Raw genomic sequence first — 17,213 nt, 5'->3', positions numbered from 1 at the left:
TGTGGAGCGTCTCACTCAGAGTAAAGAGGTTTTTGCAAAGCAACAGGAGAACATACCGAATGTGCCCCATACAACAAGGCTGCTGTAATGCATTATTTCTGTTTGTGTGAAGTCATGATGTGAAGGGTGGGTTCTTCTTACTTTGGGCTGTGATGCAACAAGGTCTGTGTCTGTGTGTTTGTATGTTTGTATTCTAAAGCAGCTCATCAATGATTCATCCCTCCTCAGTGACACGCTATGTCCCACTAACACACACTCGCACGAATGCACACATACACACATTATTCAGAGGATTCCCACTCACATGATGACACCATGGTCAGGCGCCACTCCGTCTCTGGCAGTTTCCAGCAGAGATGGACCTTACAGTACCTCAACATGCCGGCTTGATATCATTATTCCTGGAAGCTGAGTGTGCAAATGGACCCCTCCATCTAATCCACCCACGGGAGAAATAAATCACATTATTTCTGTTTTTAAATTCAACAACATGTCCTCATTTATGTCAGTCTCCTAAACAGTTAACATTCTTTTAATATCAGAAAAACTGACGTTACATCATTGTATTAGATCAACATCTTGGATTTGTTGAAAGAACCCATTTGCCATCAGATTCCCAGAATATTATATTTTTTCAACAACCGCGTCCAGAGTTCCAGTAAGCGGGAATGTCAATCTGCGATGAGGTATTTCAGTATACTTATGCACAGACACAAGTACTGGCTGACGCCCGGGATCCCCTTTGAATTGGCACATTTGCTGCTAGCACTTGACCTGGTAATCCATTTCTGAACACTACAGCTGTCTTCTTGTTATTTTCAGCTGTCTATAAAGTTTGAGGGGAACCGCTACTGGCCAACTTTGTGAAAACACAATCAATTTGCCTGTTAAATTTATTTCGGTGCCAATCAACACAACAGAGCAGAATTAATTTGAGAATGTTTTGACAGGTGAATAGACACCTCACAATAACACATTAAAATTCTCTTAAGTGACAAATGACAAGTGACAAAATTTCCTGGATTATCCAGATTACTTTCTTTGTTTTGTTCTGATCAGCTATTACACCTCTGATCTATAGATCATAATATTTATCAGTAATTGTTGTTAGAGCAGAAGTCCTGCAATTGACACTGCACAGAAAGACATGAGGCAGAGTATGAAGTAAGACAGACAGCCACATAGGGAGTCAATCTCTAAATATAATAATCATTAAATAGTGGCCCAAGCCCATTAAACATAGCAGTAAGCAGGGGGGTGTGAGGAGCGGCCAGGTCCAGAGCGCAAAACTGTTTACACTACAAATGCGGTTGAGTTACACCATGTACAGTAAAAAGGGCCCGACTGCCAGTAACTCTAGTCACTTACCAACAAAAGCATCATTTCCTGAAAGCTCCTCCCCTCCTCCCTCCCTCTTCTCCCCACCTCTCCCCTCCTCTCCCCTCCTCTCCCCTCCCCTGCGCTCTCACTCACTCCCCAACCACCTTTTCTGTGCTCTGAGGAACTAGTCCTCAAACACTATGACTAAGCCCGCTATGCAAACGCCCGACTGTCCTACAGAAGCAGGAAGCATGTTTTAGACTTGCCCGTGTCTCTGCTTTGTGACAGCAACAGAGTTGGGTCTGATGTGTGTGAGCTCATTGCCCAGAGAGCGTTCACCTGCGGCAGAGAGGCAGATGTGGGTTTTGAACCAGAGAGGAACTGTGAAAGGGCTAGAGAGGCTCCACTGTTGGGCTGGAGTGTATCAGCTGTAGGGTGAATGCCAACACTTTGACCAACACATGGAAGAGGCTCTTGCATTCAGGGATTTAAGGTGAAGCGGGAGAGTATTTGTGTGTGTGTGTGTGTGTGTGTGTTTTACCCCCCCACACACACTGCAGCGTTTGGACCCATGTCTCTCATGCAGTTCTGGACTAAATTGTATTCACAGCTGGGACGACCACTTCCCAAGGTACTGGTATCAATTGCTTCTTTTAGTCAAGTATTACGCTGCTGTTTTTTTATGGCTTGTTGTTATTTTGTTGAAAAATAAGAGAGAGCTGTGTTTTTGTCCTTATTGAGGGAGCTCTAGACAAGGCTAGTCAGAAATTATTACCACTTTTTTAATAATTATTTTCCACTTATTACTTGACTGGGATTTTAGTTTTAACATTTAATGAATATTTTATTTACTCTTTATTTTTTGTCTGAAGCTTGGCCTGCATTGGAATTGATGTTATTTAAATCCGGTTTATGGAAATGTTAATGGCAGTTATTTTAATTTTTTTCCAAATTAGATGTGTAAGATCAAGTGTCCTTGCTTGATACATGGTGATGACATTCATCCATCTTGTGCTAACTTAAAGAGAATAATTTACAATAGACCAAGGTGACATAGAATTTGGAGTCACTATCAAACATAGGCCTGTTAGCCACTCAGCTTGTGACTTTCTAAATTTTCTTGCCACTGTTGAGGCTCTTCGCAGCCAGGAACTATGACAAATGATTGTTTGCCTCATTCCTCGCTGTCTTCCAGTAAGTGCTAGAACCTGATATCTTGTTTTGCTAAATAGGGCTCTTGTCTGTTTTCTGGTGTGCCATTGTTGTATTGCACTGTGACTAAACCTGCAGAATTTTTTCTAAAGTGTATCATTCAACAGACTACATAGTGTTGGTAGAATTGTAACTCATCATCATCATGATGACTTTATTAGTGTGAGACTTGCTGAGCCTATTTCCACTGAAAGAGCTGATCAAGCTGATAAGCTAATCTCAACATTTGTCAGTATTTTTTTCACCTCATAAATATGAGAGTTCCCACAATCACTGGTTCCAATTTAAACAATATATTTATAATAGAACATAAATGTGAACAGCAGATTGAAGATGAACCTTTAATGTGTATTTCTGGATGTTATTTGAGTGCTAAATGGAAAGTAATGTTTTCTTTAATCATTAGGCAGTAAAAGTTTCTCACTGTCAGTGAAACATACTGCTCGACATTAGCCCAGACTACAAATGATCATGTAGTCCTAGCCCATTCGCTTCTGTGTATTTCTCTCCGGCTGACTGGGGTGTCTCTGTACACAACTTCTGTATTCAGTATGCAAACATTAATATCATTATCATTGTGTGCCCAACATCTTATAACACAAAATGTGATCTACAGACAGTCCTGGAGGATAGGTTCACAATTTTTCAAATGTGATTTAAAGAAAAAAACAGGTGATCATGTGAAATATCCAAGAGATTTTCTTGCTGTGACTAGAGAAACCATTTGTAATGTTTTCGCAGATGGACAAAATTCACAGTTGTCACTCCATGCAAAAAAAAAATGAAGATTATCTGAAGCGGTTAGGACAGATAATGTGGCTTTGTTGCGAAGTCTTGTTAATGTGAAATGCTTATACAAATACTTATTTGAAGCATTGCGAACCTCTTTAAGGTCGACTGTGCTGCAGGGCTGTCTCAGTGGGCACATGTTGTCAGTTTCCTGGTATTACATTAAACCTCAACCATGACCTAGGCGTGCTACTTACGGGAAGTGAATAAACAATGATGGCGAGGATGAGTGAGTGCAAAGGGGGATGATGATGAGTGGTGGAGTGGAAGGAGAAGAGAGGTTTACTTATGCTACAAAGGATTGAAGGAGGAAAAACGTCCTTGCATATCTTCACAAAGTAAACCTATCTCAAGAGTGTTGCTTTAAATGTATCGTGTCAGTGCCAAATTAATTGTAGCTGTGGAATAACTCCAGGGTGGTGTGAGGTAAAAACACAACCAAACATAGTGATGTTCTAAGTAATTATTGTTGGCCTTGAAAAACAGTTTATGCTGCCAAGATGCAGGATACGTGCAGTAAATCTGTCCCCTCTGACAGTTGACAGTAGGCAGGGCAGGCTTTGCAGCAGAATGAAGATGACACAGTGTCAGTGTGTGCTACATTAGACTGTATATAAAGGTGTTATAGATCATCTGGTTTTCATGTTAGCTCATATATGTCAGTGGTCACTTGTAGAGATGACAAATGGAACGATTCTACTTTTCTTGTAAATTGTTTGCATTGTTGTTGTTGTCTTTTCTTTGAAATTCAAAACAGCTATATGAGTAAATAAGATACATTGTGTGATCTACCATATTAATTAGTGTTTCGATAGATTGTAGTGCAATGTACTTTTCATTCATGGCTGTATACACTTTATCACAAGGAACACCTTGAAAACCAGTCTTCAAAGTTATCATAAATAAAAATTAACACATTAGTGGTACATTCTCAAATAAAACAAAGACAAAGAGACAAATACAATTACTTATGAGAAGCTTTGTGTATCTCAGGGTTGTATTAGATTATTGGTGGCAGAGCAGCTCTGTGTTTAGTAGCGTCGTCTGGCCGCACCAGTGTTCTGTGTTCGACTCAGCCGACCAGCTGGAGCCTTTCTGTTGCGCGTTTGCACATTCTCATCGTGTCTGCATGCGGGTGTCTGGAGCTCTCTGGTTTCTTCCCCAAGTCCAAACACATGCAGGTTACATTGCTCTAAAATGTGCCTGTAGGTTTGAATGTATAAGTCTAATTAAGTGTTTGCCCTGTAATATAACGAGCAACCTAGAATATACACCATGTCTTGCTCAATGTTTCCATGTAAACCATTTAAATATGCATATTTTATTCACAGTTGAGATGTGTCTGATTTTTCACTGATTTTTCAAAAAGCTGAAATGATGTGCCATCATTTGAGGGTTTAACGCTTATCACGGTCATCTATAAAGACAAAGGCAGACATAGTTCTCAATATTGTTTTGTTAAGAACAAAGCAAGACATCTGAAGAGCACATCAATTACTGTTTTGTTGTTCTTCTCCAGCATAACTGCTTGCTTAAAATGGTGCAAAAAAGGTTGTATCATGATAATGGTGACCAAAATTATCATGATTATCAATATTGTCGCAGGATTGTTAAAATGTGCTGTCAAATTTGTAAATTAGTGATACACAAAATATAGCAATTTCTAGAAGTTTTATATTGACAAAATACATATGATCAATAAAAATGATAATAGTATTTTCATTATTTATTTATTCATTATCTATTTATCTTGTTTGATGCTGGACAGAATCAACCATTTCATCACGGTAATTATGGTTATTAAAGATAATACAGTACAAATAACCGTGGAGAATTTGACCACGGTATACCGTGAATTTTGGTTGATAATATTATTTTAAGGTTCTGTTAACTTTAGTTGGTTCACCGAATAATTAGAATAAAAGCCAGCATGCAGCCTTCATTAGGTGAAAGTGTTGACAACTTATCGTTATAGTCAAAGTGTCGGCTTGGCCAATGGTTGTAAAAGAGTTAATTCCTGCATCAGTTACCAGGCTTGGCTAAGAACCAAGTCAACAACTTACGGGCAACAAGCCCACCATCCTGACCCACAGCATGATAGAGGTGTGTGAAAGTGCGGTTGTGTGTCATGACAAGAGAAGCCAAAATTGTTTCAGATAATGAGAAGATGTGAATATAGACTTAAGATATTTCTACAAACACATAATGCAATTGAAAATGGGATATGATCATATATTCCCTAATGACAGACACAGAACTTTTACTTTGAATTTCCTTTTAGATTATACTTTGTGATTTTGGGGGGTTTTGTTCTCTAAATATATAATATTAACTGGGGGGCTATTGCCATATTCTTAAACTTATGGCCCAGTTGCATCGTTTCATTCATGAATTCAGTAACATTTTCAGTTATCCTCTAGACCTCCATTGCACGAAAAGACGAATTTTCGCCACTGCAAACGCCTGCAAACTCGCCTGATTCCTGGCAGTTAGTGGCCGTTTATAGAATGCGAATTCCGCGTTCGCCCGTGAAACAAACGGGCAGAAACATACCACTGGTAGCGCAGTGGGGGGGCTGGAGAGGGGGGAGTGCCGCTGGGGAGTCGCGGAGTGAAGGTGTGATCTAATTAGCATATGCATCACAGCAAAAACGCTTGTGAGAACTTATCTCACTTCCCCATTGGATAAAACCACAGACCTTGGATGGTAGATCTGTTGCTATTGGTCACCCTGGGTCATTATAATACACACGTGGGTAAACCCCTCCCACACAATATTAATAATTAATACTTATTATTACTAATAATTTCAGGCTGTGACAATACAATGCAGATTCCTGTGAACAGTCGTTAACCTGAAATTCCACCGAAATTTGCGGGGGCACTAACTGACACAAATTTTTCTTTTCATGCAGTGCTCGTTGCTGACTGTTTTAAACGACAGCGTTCACCCCTGTAGCAAGTATTGTGCAGTAGGCTGTGTTGAAATTTCTGCATAATAAGACGTCATCTTGCGTCAGCACTCTCCATCACATCCGCTTTTCTAAACAATATAGATGCAGGCTCACACATGCAATTTGTTTCCCACACATAAACACAAGTAAACAAACACACAGTTATTGTTAGTGTGAGTCTATTTTCATGTGCTTTATGTTTCTTATGTTCATGTCTAATTATCACAAATACATTTCAGAATAATTGTGTATTTGAAAGCATATATTTTCTTTTTACTTCACGAAATACAGGTTTAAACTATTACGACATACCTCTGTTAATGCCAACTCATCCTTAACGGCACCCATTTGTGAGTGACTTCCTCTTGGCACCAAATACACAGTGGACAGAATTTCCCTCATTTCTTTGGTATCCTTTTTTTGGCCTGTTTTTTCTTTTCTTTTTTTTTCAACTTGTGTTGCCTGACACATTTAACTCTGCTCGTCCTTTTCTGCTGGAGAAAGAATCTGAATTTGTCAGGTAGATTATTTGCTGGCAGCACCATGTGCATGGAAAAGTCTTGTTCCTCTTATTAGCCAAAAGCAGTCAGTTCAATGTAAGCTTCAGGCTGTTCCACAAGCATAACCTGCAAGCGTGTTCTTTGAAGCAGCTCCATGTATTCGGCTGCTTGTCGGGACACTTGACATCGGATCTTTTTATTTCCCAGAACATCTGAAAACACTGGAAAATTCCAGTAGCCTTGTAAGCAGCAAGTTCTCCGTGTCTTGTTTTACTCAGACTTGGCACCACAAGGCCTGCCTGTCAGGAGGTGGTTGGAATGGGTATACCTCTTTGATTGGCCTCGAAAAGTTGGGCTGGGATCGGCTATAATCAACTGACTTTAGGGTAAACAAGGATGAAATAATACTTTTAATTTGACCCAACAGCTATAAAAGGGCAATTGGAATGAAAATAAAATATTTTTTTGTTTCTCAGAGGTAACAATTGGAAAATTAATTTCAGCTCAGCTTTCAAGCAAGGTCAATCTGCTTCTTAGAAATATTTGCTCCTTGGGAAAAAAAGACATAAAATGTCAATGTTATTACCATTCAGGGCTTGGCAGCGGTCAAAAATGAAGCTCTTTGTGGTCAGTGTAACTGTTCTCTACACCCGAGATATTCAGCTGTCTGTGACAGACCTTTAAAAGTGTTTGAATGTATGTTTTGTCTGGTGTTTGTGTTACTCAGTCTTCTTATAGATCAAAACAAGATACAAATCTTTCCATGTATTCTTATACACAAAGACAATGTCTTTTTGACAAGTTGTCTCCTTGATCAAAGCTCTGTGACAGGATAAGCAGATTTATTTCTGCATGTAAAAGATGGCTTGTGCTGTCCGCAAAACACTTCACTTTTACGCATCACAACAAATCAATTTACCACTTAAAACAAAAAAGTCTACTCAATAGCAAGTTAATTAAATAGTCCTGCAAGAAGGTGAGGGAAGAAGAAAAGCTCAGAGTTGTGCTATTAAAGTCACAGCCCAGCAGATAAGTCTGGGATGTCGACACGCAGACACCTTGACATAACATAAATACACACAGAGAGCAAGACACCATTGGTGGCTTTTCGGTGCCTGGCCCCAGACCCACCTCATGAAAACACACACACACAGGCCATCAATCAGGTTCTGTTGACTGCAACAAGGGTCAACAGCTGACCCCTTGCCTGGGGTGGGGGCTGTTTCAGTCAGCTGATCACGGAGTAGGGCGGGTGATTTAATAATTCTCAGTCCCACCCGTCCCATCCACAAACACAGACACTGACAGCTTTCAGTGCACCGTCTCGACTCAGTGACACTGTAATGTTTGGTTACACTGATATTTTACTATTACAATTAAAATCCGTGGCATCTTATTAGTATATAGCTCTTATATTATTCATTGCGATTTCAGTAAAAACGCCACCAAACTAATTTCTATTGTTCTAGCAACATATTCAGCGTCAGAATAATGAGAGAGAATTGAATTGTAAAATGGTATTGTGAGATTATTTCTTTGTAATTTAAATGTATTGTTTGGTACATAATAGTGTTTGTAATGCAATGCTATCTATGACCTCATTTAACTGTGTGGCAGATGATTTTATCTCCCAATAAGATATTGAGCAACAGGGAAATAAATATCAGTAAGTGTCGGGTTAAGATGATCCTCTTAATAATGCAGAATTCATTGAGAAAACAAAACTAGGATTAACACACAATGTGTGGCTGAAAGGCCAGAGTGGGGAGGGGGAAACTAGGGGGATGTAGTTTAAAAGAATGGTGCGAGAATAAACAAGAGTGACAAAAATGTACAGGGTAAGGTCATTTGAGGTGTGTGTTTGTGTGTACATGTGGGTGTGTGGGGTAAGTGGGCGGCCGGCATGACTTCTTTCGTGGCCTTGGAAAAGCAGCCAAGCTGGCAGTGTGTAGGAGGGGGAAGCCCTGGGCCTGGCCTGCCTGTCTGGGGGCCTCAGCAGGTTATTGAGTTTAACAGGATGTGGTCTTTAACTATACACATAAGAAACACACCTGAAGTTTGCTTTTTGGTAAAGACACCACATTTTAGCCTCTAATTTGTAGCAGTAACATGAATTATAGGCAGATAAAAAACTTTTTCTAATGTTTGTTCAAGGATTTGTCAGTCTTTGTCTTGTTCATGAAGTTGATCAGGAAGACACACATCATAACCACAGTTTTCTTTCCCTATTATGCGTTACATTAAAAGCTAGGGTTGGTAATCCTGAAAAAGCTAGAGGAGCAGGCTACACTTAAGGAAAAAAAAAAAACACATCCAACCCCCTCCCATCAACCCTCTTGTTAAAGCTATGCCCCCAAAACACATGAACACAAACTGTCTGACAACTGTAAGCTGACTTTTCTGTGACCCGATGGAGTTAACAGTGACAAGGACTACATCACAGAGGATTTGACCCACAATAAAGTGAGGGGGTTCCAAACAAAATTCAGTAATGTTAGAGGCCACGAGTGTAACACTATAGAGCCTTTTAGGGAATAGAGGCCAACAACATAAAAAGGTTCCTATCTGATAAACCTACTTATATTACAGTCCCATCAAAGTGGACTATGACAGACAATGAGGAGTCCACAGGCTCTTAGAAATGATTGTTTATAGATGAAAAGATAGGGCTGCTGGACTTCCATGTATGGCAGTGCCTGATCTTATCAGCATAACCGTGTCATTTTAATCATTAAATCAGAAATTGCTGTTCCTCATTTCTCTTCAGGCAACTGCTGCATGAGTAGCACAGATAAATGTTTTTTTAATTGTCTTGAAAGAGTGTGACATGTTTCAGATCATTCATCACACTGCAAATACATCAAGCTGATTGTGGACGGTTTGTGTTTAGAGAGTCTATTATTCTAGTTTCAGATTGTAAAAGCCGATAAGCACCATCTTCAACCACAACCATCAAGCAGCAGCTCTGCGTGCGCCATGTTGTACGGGCATGTTACAGCCATGTTTTTCACTGCAGTCTTCCTCCATTAATCATCTGTAGGCAGACAACTGTCATCAACCAGGCCCTGAAATACAATTTACTGTTTCTGTGGAAACAAGATGTGGCCTACTGTACGTGTATATATGTGCTTTTAGCTATACAGCAAGTCAATTTGAGCAAAAGGTTGGGTCGTGTAATAGACGAGTGATCAGATGGTTGCCGCCGTGTATCAGTGGTTTCATCTTCATTATGAGGTTTAATGCTGGATTCAGCGTTTGTAGCAGCGGAGAAAGGAAAGTAGAAGCAGAACATGTGAAAATAAAAGAAATGGGGACGGACAAATGACAGGAAATAAAAACATGCACACAGGCTTTCATATGTTATTCTGTGTACATATACACACATAAATACACACATACAGCCAGTGATTTTTCCCCCACTAGCTATTCCCAGAAATTACAATAAAGATCTCAAGCAGATTGAATTCCCTGAAAGCAAATTTCTGAAGAAACACTTGTAAACACAGAAACAAACACATGCACACACATGCACACACATTACACACAGATATTCTTATTGTCCAGCAGAGAGAGAGAGAGGGCAGGAGAGAGAGGGAAGGAGGCAAGATTAGTAGTTTTATGGTTTTGGCTGTGGAAGCAGCCAGATTACCATCAGAGTAGTTGGAATTCAGGCCTTATCTCTGCTTGGCAGGGCCCTGTCTAGGGAACGGCAGACGAACTAGCCATTGGTACACTACAGGCCGGACAGGGTACAAAAAACGCCTCAGTTACGCTCTAATTAACAACTCGATTAGCAGGGTACTGGGGTTGGCCATGTTTTGGTTAGAGTCAACCAAGACATGGCCAAGTTTTCTCCGATTTTTCTGGATCAGGACAGTTGGTTCTCATGGCACTAGCACAGTAGGCTCTCTGAACACAGATTTACATGATGTGGAAAGCGTAGAAGTCATATTGTTACGTAACATGGAGCAATAACTCAACTTGTATAATAACTCAACTTTCAGCGCAGATAAGGAAAGTTATTATAACGGCTCATAACTTTAATTCTAACCCAGAAAATTCTGTATTTTCATATCAAATTTGTTTAGGTATAATTTAATCATTAGAATTATTTTGTATCAATGATCTCTCTGCCTGGAACAAAAGCTTTTGACTGACCCCGCTCACTAAGTGTTGGTTTTTTCACTCTGCTGTTTTCCATGCTGAAATATGTGTGTGTGAGCTTATCTGTGTTTTTCCACAATTTGGTATCTGTGGAATGATGCCTCTAGTGACCTTGTTGTTTGTTCATCTTTCCACTGTCAGAACAGCCAAGAAAGGAGGGAGTACAGAAGACACACAGCTGACAGTTTAAATAAACAAAAAAGGGACGGTGGTGACAGGTTGTGTGTTTGGGAGTGGTAGTAGTATTTTACAGAGACCCTACACATCTACGTCCTCCCCCCTTTCACCCAGGAAAAGGCAGTTGTTCCACTCAGCTGTCTGCAGGGCTAGAACAACTTTGGAGAGGCTGCTTTCAGAGCTCATGCCTGATCTTGCCCCCAGGAAGCACAGAGACACACAAACACGCACAGGGAGAAAAGGAGAGAGAGATAGGTAGGGCGAGTGAGTTGAAGAGAGAAATACGGATAGGCTGCGTGCTGTACCCTTGGAAAAGCTCAACACACGAACATCGACATGTTATGATCAGTGAGTTGTTTCTCTTAACGTCAGAGGGCAAAAACTTACACATGTATCTCTGAACACACACAGGACTGAGTCTGTGTTTGTCTGCCTGCTGTTTACCACCCTCACCATTCCCACATGATGTAGTCATGTTAACACTAAGAGTTGTGCGTCTTGTCTTCCAACGCCTGCAAGATATTTTCAGGTGAACTGTGAGTAATGGTTAACAGGCAGCTATGACAGGAGTCTCAGTGTTAATCAGCAGCAGTCAATTGTTGAGATTGAGTCAGCATCACAACTGATCATTTATCTTTTCTTTTTGGACAGTTTTTTACTTTGGGCTTTCAGAGCTCCATTGTACTTCCTCTAACTGTCGTCTTTAGTCATAATACCATATTGTGCTGCAAGCCCACTCATCACCACTTGTGGCTGAATAGTATATTTCATCTGAAAAAGTGTAGCTTTGCATGCACTGTAAGAAAAAGATGTCAGCATGTTTAAATACATGACAGATGCAGAGATGTTTAACTGTATAAAAACTGTATAAATCCAGTTTTTTTTACATGTTAGGGCCCGAGCACCGACAGTTCAAAAGCACTATTGCTTTTTTCGTTTGATTATTCAGGCAAATTAATTAATTAATCGCATTTTTGACGGCTTGAACATACTCAAAAGCTCACCAAACTTCGCGGGCGCGTCAGGCCTGATGAAAATGTACGTATTCCTGAGTAATTCGAATGGGTGTGGCAAAATGGCTCAACAGCGCCCCCTAAAAAGCAGCAATTCCGCTGGTTTAACCAATCTTCGTGAAATTCGGTACAAACGTGTATCATGACCGGACGTCAAATTTTGATGAATCACCATCAAAACATGAGTTTGTTGTATCTCGGACATACATTGTCAAATTGACTCCAAACTGGACATGTATAACAAGAGTCCCGGCCTGATGTCATCTACACAGAAATGCTGGATTCCAAGACACACCCACAACTTCAGCTTGATCCTGAAGAACATAGTCTAGGTCCTCAGCATCAGAGATTTCAGACTCAGAATCAAGACCAAGAATTGCATTCTCATTTTCCTCATCCTGTTTTTCAAGCAGCATCTTTATGACCATGTCAACTGTAAGTCTGAAATAGAAACTGAGCCGGGTCCCTTTTGACCCATGTTGTGTATCAAAGGGTTAAGCTGAAAGAATAACACTTGTTTGTGACTATTTAACTCCACCCAGGCTTTATATAAAAGAACACCTCAAATATTCATTAAGCAAAGAATTCCTTGTTAACAGTTTGCATTAATGTTCACAGTGTCATCGATTTTCTTGATATTTTGTTTGGACAGAGCAAAGCTAGCCCTTCCCCCCTGTCTCCCTGTCTCTGGTATTAAGTTAAAGTAACCAGTGACCTGTTGTGGTGTCATATTGACCCAACAGACGTGAGAGTGGTATCACTCTTTTTATCTAGCTCTCAGAGAAAATGAAATTAAGACTATTTGCAACAATGTTAAACTCCTTTTCCGGAGTTCATGTCTAAAAACAGCTTTAGTTTTGCACAAAGACAGAGGAAAGTATTTACTTGCCCTTCTCATGTCATTCCATCAAATGTGGAAGTATCCCTTTAAAGGGAAGTAAACACTGACATGAATTGCTGAATGAACGAAGTGAATGAAGTCGGACCCGCAAGGTTGTGCTTAAGGCAGCTTCTTGTACGCAGGGGGAATAGTTTAATTTACATAGAGGCATTAACCGGAACATGGGAGTGTGGGAATCTCCACACATGGCCCACAGATTTAAAATATACATGCATACAGTCACGCAGCCAACCAATCAATGAAGAGCTACATACTTTCAGATACAGAAACAGTTTCTAGCCTGCACGGCTTGTCACGTTCTGCCCATCACTCAAGTCCTATCTCCCCACATCCATGTTTATAAGTCCCATGGGGCCCAGGGGTGCCAGTGAGAGGCTTGTTAAAGAATATGACATGCTAATGGTTCAGAAAGGATATGTATAGAGAGGCGGCTGGAAGGCAGCCATGTCTGATATCTCACACACACACACACACACACACACACACACACACACACACACACACACACACACACACACACACACACACAAGCACACAAGCACACACACACACAAGCACACAAGCACTCTCATTATGCTCGCTTTCCATTTAACATGCTCACCCTTACACATCTGTGTATGATTAGATTTGTTTAGGCTACTGGTGTTACTGCCAAAGAGTGCAGTACTGGCTGGAATCCAGAATGAATGTGCCACCATTATGGTCTGGTTCACTATATATATAATGTGTGTGTGTGTGCGTGGAGCGTGTGTTTTGGTTTTGATTGAGAAATCTATGTGTTCCTTTCACAATATTAAACTCTATTTAAGTGGAGGAAAATCAATACGACTCTCCGCTCTGCTCTGTATTTTGTCATCTTTCTGAGGCCGAAGTATTTAACACCTCCTCTCTTTCCTCTGCCTTCAGGACCTGTCCTGCATTGATGACCCTCTCCACAAACTCTTTGTTCTCCTCACCGGCCGACTCGCTGTCGGAGTATGCCGATGCCCAGTCCTTCATCAGCACAGATAACCTGGACACGGTGCCCACCCTCTGGGACGTCAACACTAGTACCACCACCACACCAGCACAAAGCCAGCTAGAGGTCAGCAGCAAACACGCGTCATTACCACAAACACTCATGAACATGCCAAAACCTCAATGTATGACTATTCTGTAGTTTAAAATTTTAAAAATAAGCTAGCTAGCAGGAAACAGTCAGATTGTTCTTCTTACTGAAAATTAATGCTGATCTTGCACGTTGCTATAGGTTTCACACTCACTTGGGATATTCACTTTGAAGCTGTGTTTATGTAGACAAACATAGTCAACACTACAACTGTTGTTTTGACCAAGGCTTTGAGTGCAATCTACTCTCAACACGATTGTTTTCTTTTATAATATTTCATTTGATAGCATGCAGAGCAGGACAGACATGTGGCACCAGGGTTGAACCAGGGATTTTCCCTGAGTTAGACACCCATTTTATTGTGTAAATAACTTATGTTGACCTGCCATCTCCTAGGGAATTAAAGTTTTATCAAATAGCTCAAATGGTTGAAAACGAATAAAATAGGTTACTGTGTGTTCAATGTTTCAAATTTAACACAAATGAAGATAGATGCACAGTGAACATTAAAAGAGTTTGTAGCCAATGTCTTCACACACACTTTACCAAAAAATGTTTACCTTGCAAATGCAAATACATTTCAATTATTCATTATTCTCATAACATACTCAAAATGAAATGAACTCTTTTGACATTAATGCCAGAGAACATCAGGCCTCTATCGTACCAGTTGTTTTGTACACCGTTGTCACAGTGGAGCACAAAGAGTCAAAATTACTGAGACATGCACAAGACGCTCTAAATAATGAATATGATTGTTCTTTTATGTAGCATCCCTTCAAAGAGTCTTGCGGAACTGTACTAAATCACAGTTTCAACGCTGGTTATCTGAAGAGAGCTACTTCATTCTCAGCTGTTGTTCTTCCATCGCTGCTCACGTTGCCGTACAGGCCTCTTTGAATCAGAAGGGTCCGAGGATATCTTTTTGATATAAATCAGAGTACATTTATTCTCCTAACCCTCTGAAAGCCTTTTATGTTTTCCTTTTCATTGTGCCCTCATTTCATCCATTATGTTTCCCAGACGCACACAGCTTTATCTGCCTTTTGTTGTTGTTGTTGCCTGCTTTTCATCGCCAGAGAACAAATTGCATTTTGTTGAGTGCTGCTCCATCAGACATCCCTGAAGTTCCCACATGCTCTCATGCTCATACAGAGAAACACATGCACATACACAATGATTACTCATGCTTTTTTGTTTTTATTTTTTGTGCATTTGGCATGGTGTTTATTTGAGTTTGTATTTCTTCGTTTTATGTTCTTTTGACAGCAGAATGGCAGCAGCAGGTTTCATGGCTTGGCCAGTTTGGATGATATAACTGCTATTATCAGCACCCCACCTTTAGGAGGATTCCAGGTAGCCACGTCAACCTCTCTGATCTTATGTTCAAATGAAACCAAGCTCTTTGACTAGATGAGCCTGCAGTTCTCAGTAATGCAGAGATATGTATCTTGCGTCATATGTTGAAACTGCAGTTGTCTGTGCTTGCAATACAAGATAGGCTTCAGACTGTTTTTATATAGAAACATAACATGCCACTAATCTAAGAGTGAGGATCACTTATTGACAGATCAATGCATGAAGGAAGTGATGAGTGAAACTAGGGCTGGGCAATAAACCAATATCAATAATCTTTTCATCAATAGCAATATAACAAAATTCCAATATATATTGATATATTCCTTATGCATTGTGTAAGTATAGTGAGTACAGTTAAATGTTTTACTGTCTATCAAGTGTTTTTCATTCTCTGCTCATAAACATAGATTTTCAAAACCACAACTTATACTCAGGAGATTTCAAATCTAAAAGAAATAATGATATGTACCTTTTTATCTTGATATAATATTTGGTTGTATCATTCAGCCCTAAGTGAAACTGTAATGTTGTGCCTTCTTTGACAAGTCTTCATTAACACAAATGATGAAAGCATTGCTACAAGTTGCATATTTTGGACCACTCTGCAAAAGCACATTGCACAAGTATTAAATAAGAAAATATACTGCGACAGAATAGAAACGTTGTAGTATTGCCTTCTCTGTCAAAACGGGACCCTCTCATTACCAGTTCTCATGTAAAGTACTTTTCTCTGTCAGCACATTTTCATTCTGCTGCATTACTTGGTTAATGCGCCTTCTCAATTAATTTGTCGTTTCAATCCTTCATCTGCTAATATTCCTTGATAAGGAATTCTTCTTACTAACTGCTCACCCACTTCTTACTTTCAGCTACACTTTCAGTCTCTTTCTAAAACCATCTTCACCTAAGCTGAAAACAAAACTCCCATAAGCAGCTATTGTTGAATTACAAACGTTTTTTCCAGGCTAAGAGAACTCAGACTCCACCAGAGGAGGAAGAGGATGCTGAGGAAGAGGAGACGGAGGAACTGGGACATGTAGACACATATGCTGAGTACAGACCTTCGAAATGTAGGTCGCTAGACTGAATGTCAACATCCACATCGACTTTTCTACATTTTTTCTTTTGTAATATGACATTAATTTACATGTCTGTATTTTATCTCCTCTTTTCAGCCACCATAGGAATTTCTCATCCTGACATAGTGGTGGAGACCAACACACTATCCAGTGTCCCTCCTCCTGACATCACATACACTCTCTCTATCCCAGAGTCGACTATTAACTGCGGCTTTCTGTCCGCTCTGCAACTAGAGGCCATCATCTATGCCTGCCAGGTAAACACACAATGTGCACTTATATTTCATGCTGATTCTGTGAATGAGTCATGCTTTGGTAATATAGGTGCCTTTTGTTCATGTGTTTGCTCTTCTTGTGCCCCCAGCAACACGAGGTGATCCTTCAGAACAACCAGAGAGCAGGCTTCCTGATCGGAGATGGGGCAGGGGTCGGAAAGGGTCGCACTGTGGCAGGAATCATCCTGGAGAATTACCTTAAGGGAAGAAAGAAAGCACTGTGGTAAGAGAGATCTACTTCTCTGGTTGACCTCATCCAGGAGACGTAAGATAAGCCTGAAAGCTAAATAACAGCTGTAGTCTCATTTGTTTAGGATTGTGCTTTGCGTGCAGTTGTATGCCAGGTTATACCGAGCATGTTTG

At 40.2% G+C, this 17,213-nt stretch overlaps 1 protein-coding gene across 1 annotated transcript in view; it reads left to right on the top strand.

The window, feature by feature from the left end:
* si:ch73-63e15.2 (protein strawberry notch homolog 2) overlaps positions 1–17,213 on the top strand; it is a 60,149-nt gene that overhangs the window by 28,325 nt on the left and 14,611 nt on the right. Inside the window, 6 exon segments of the mRNA XM_034582687.1 lie at positions 13,936–13,956; positions 13,958–14,113; positions 15,407–15,493; positions 16,461–16,566; positions 16,672–16,832; positions 16,940–17,073. Of these exon segments, the coding sequence (XP_034438578.1) occupies positions 13,936–13,956; positions 13,958–14,113; positions 15,407–15,493; positions 16,461–16,566; positions 16,672–16,832; positions 16,940–17,073 (665 nt within the window).

The sequence above is a fragment of the Hippoglossus hippoglossus genome, chromosome 4 (assembly GCF_009819705.1).
Source record: "Hippoglossus hippoglossus isolate fHipHip1 chromosome 4, fHipHip1.pri, whole genome shotgun sequence".
NCBI classification, from domain to species: domain Eukaryota; kingdom Metazoa; phylum Chordata; class Actinopteri; order Pleuronectiformes; family Pleuronectidae; genus Hippoglossus; species Hippoglossus hippoglossus.
Note: the sequence above shows the minus strand (reverse complement) of the source record. Positions and strands in the feature narration are given on the sequence as shown.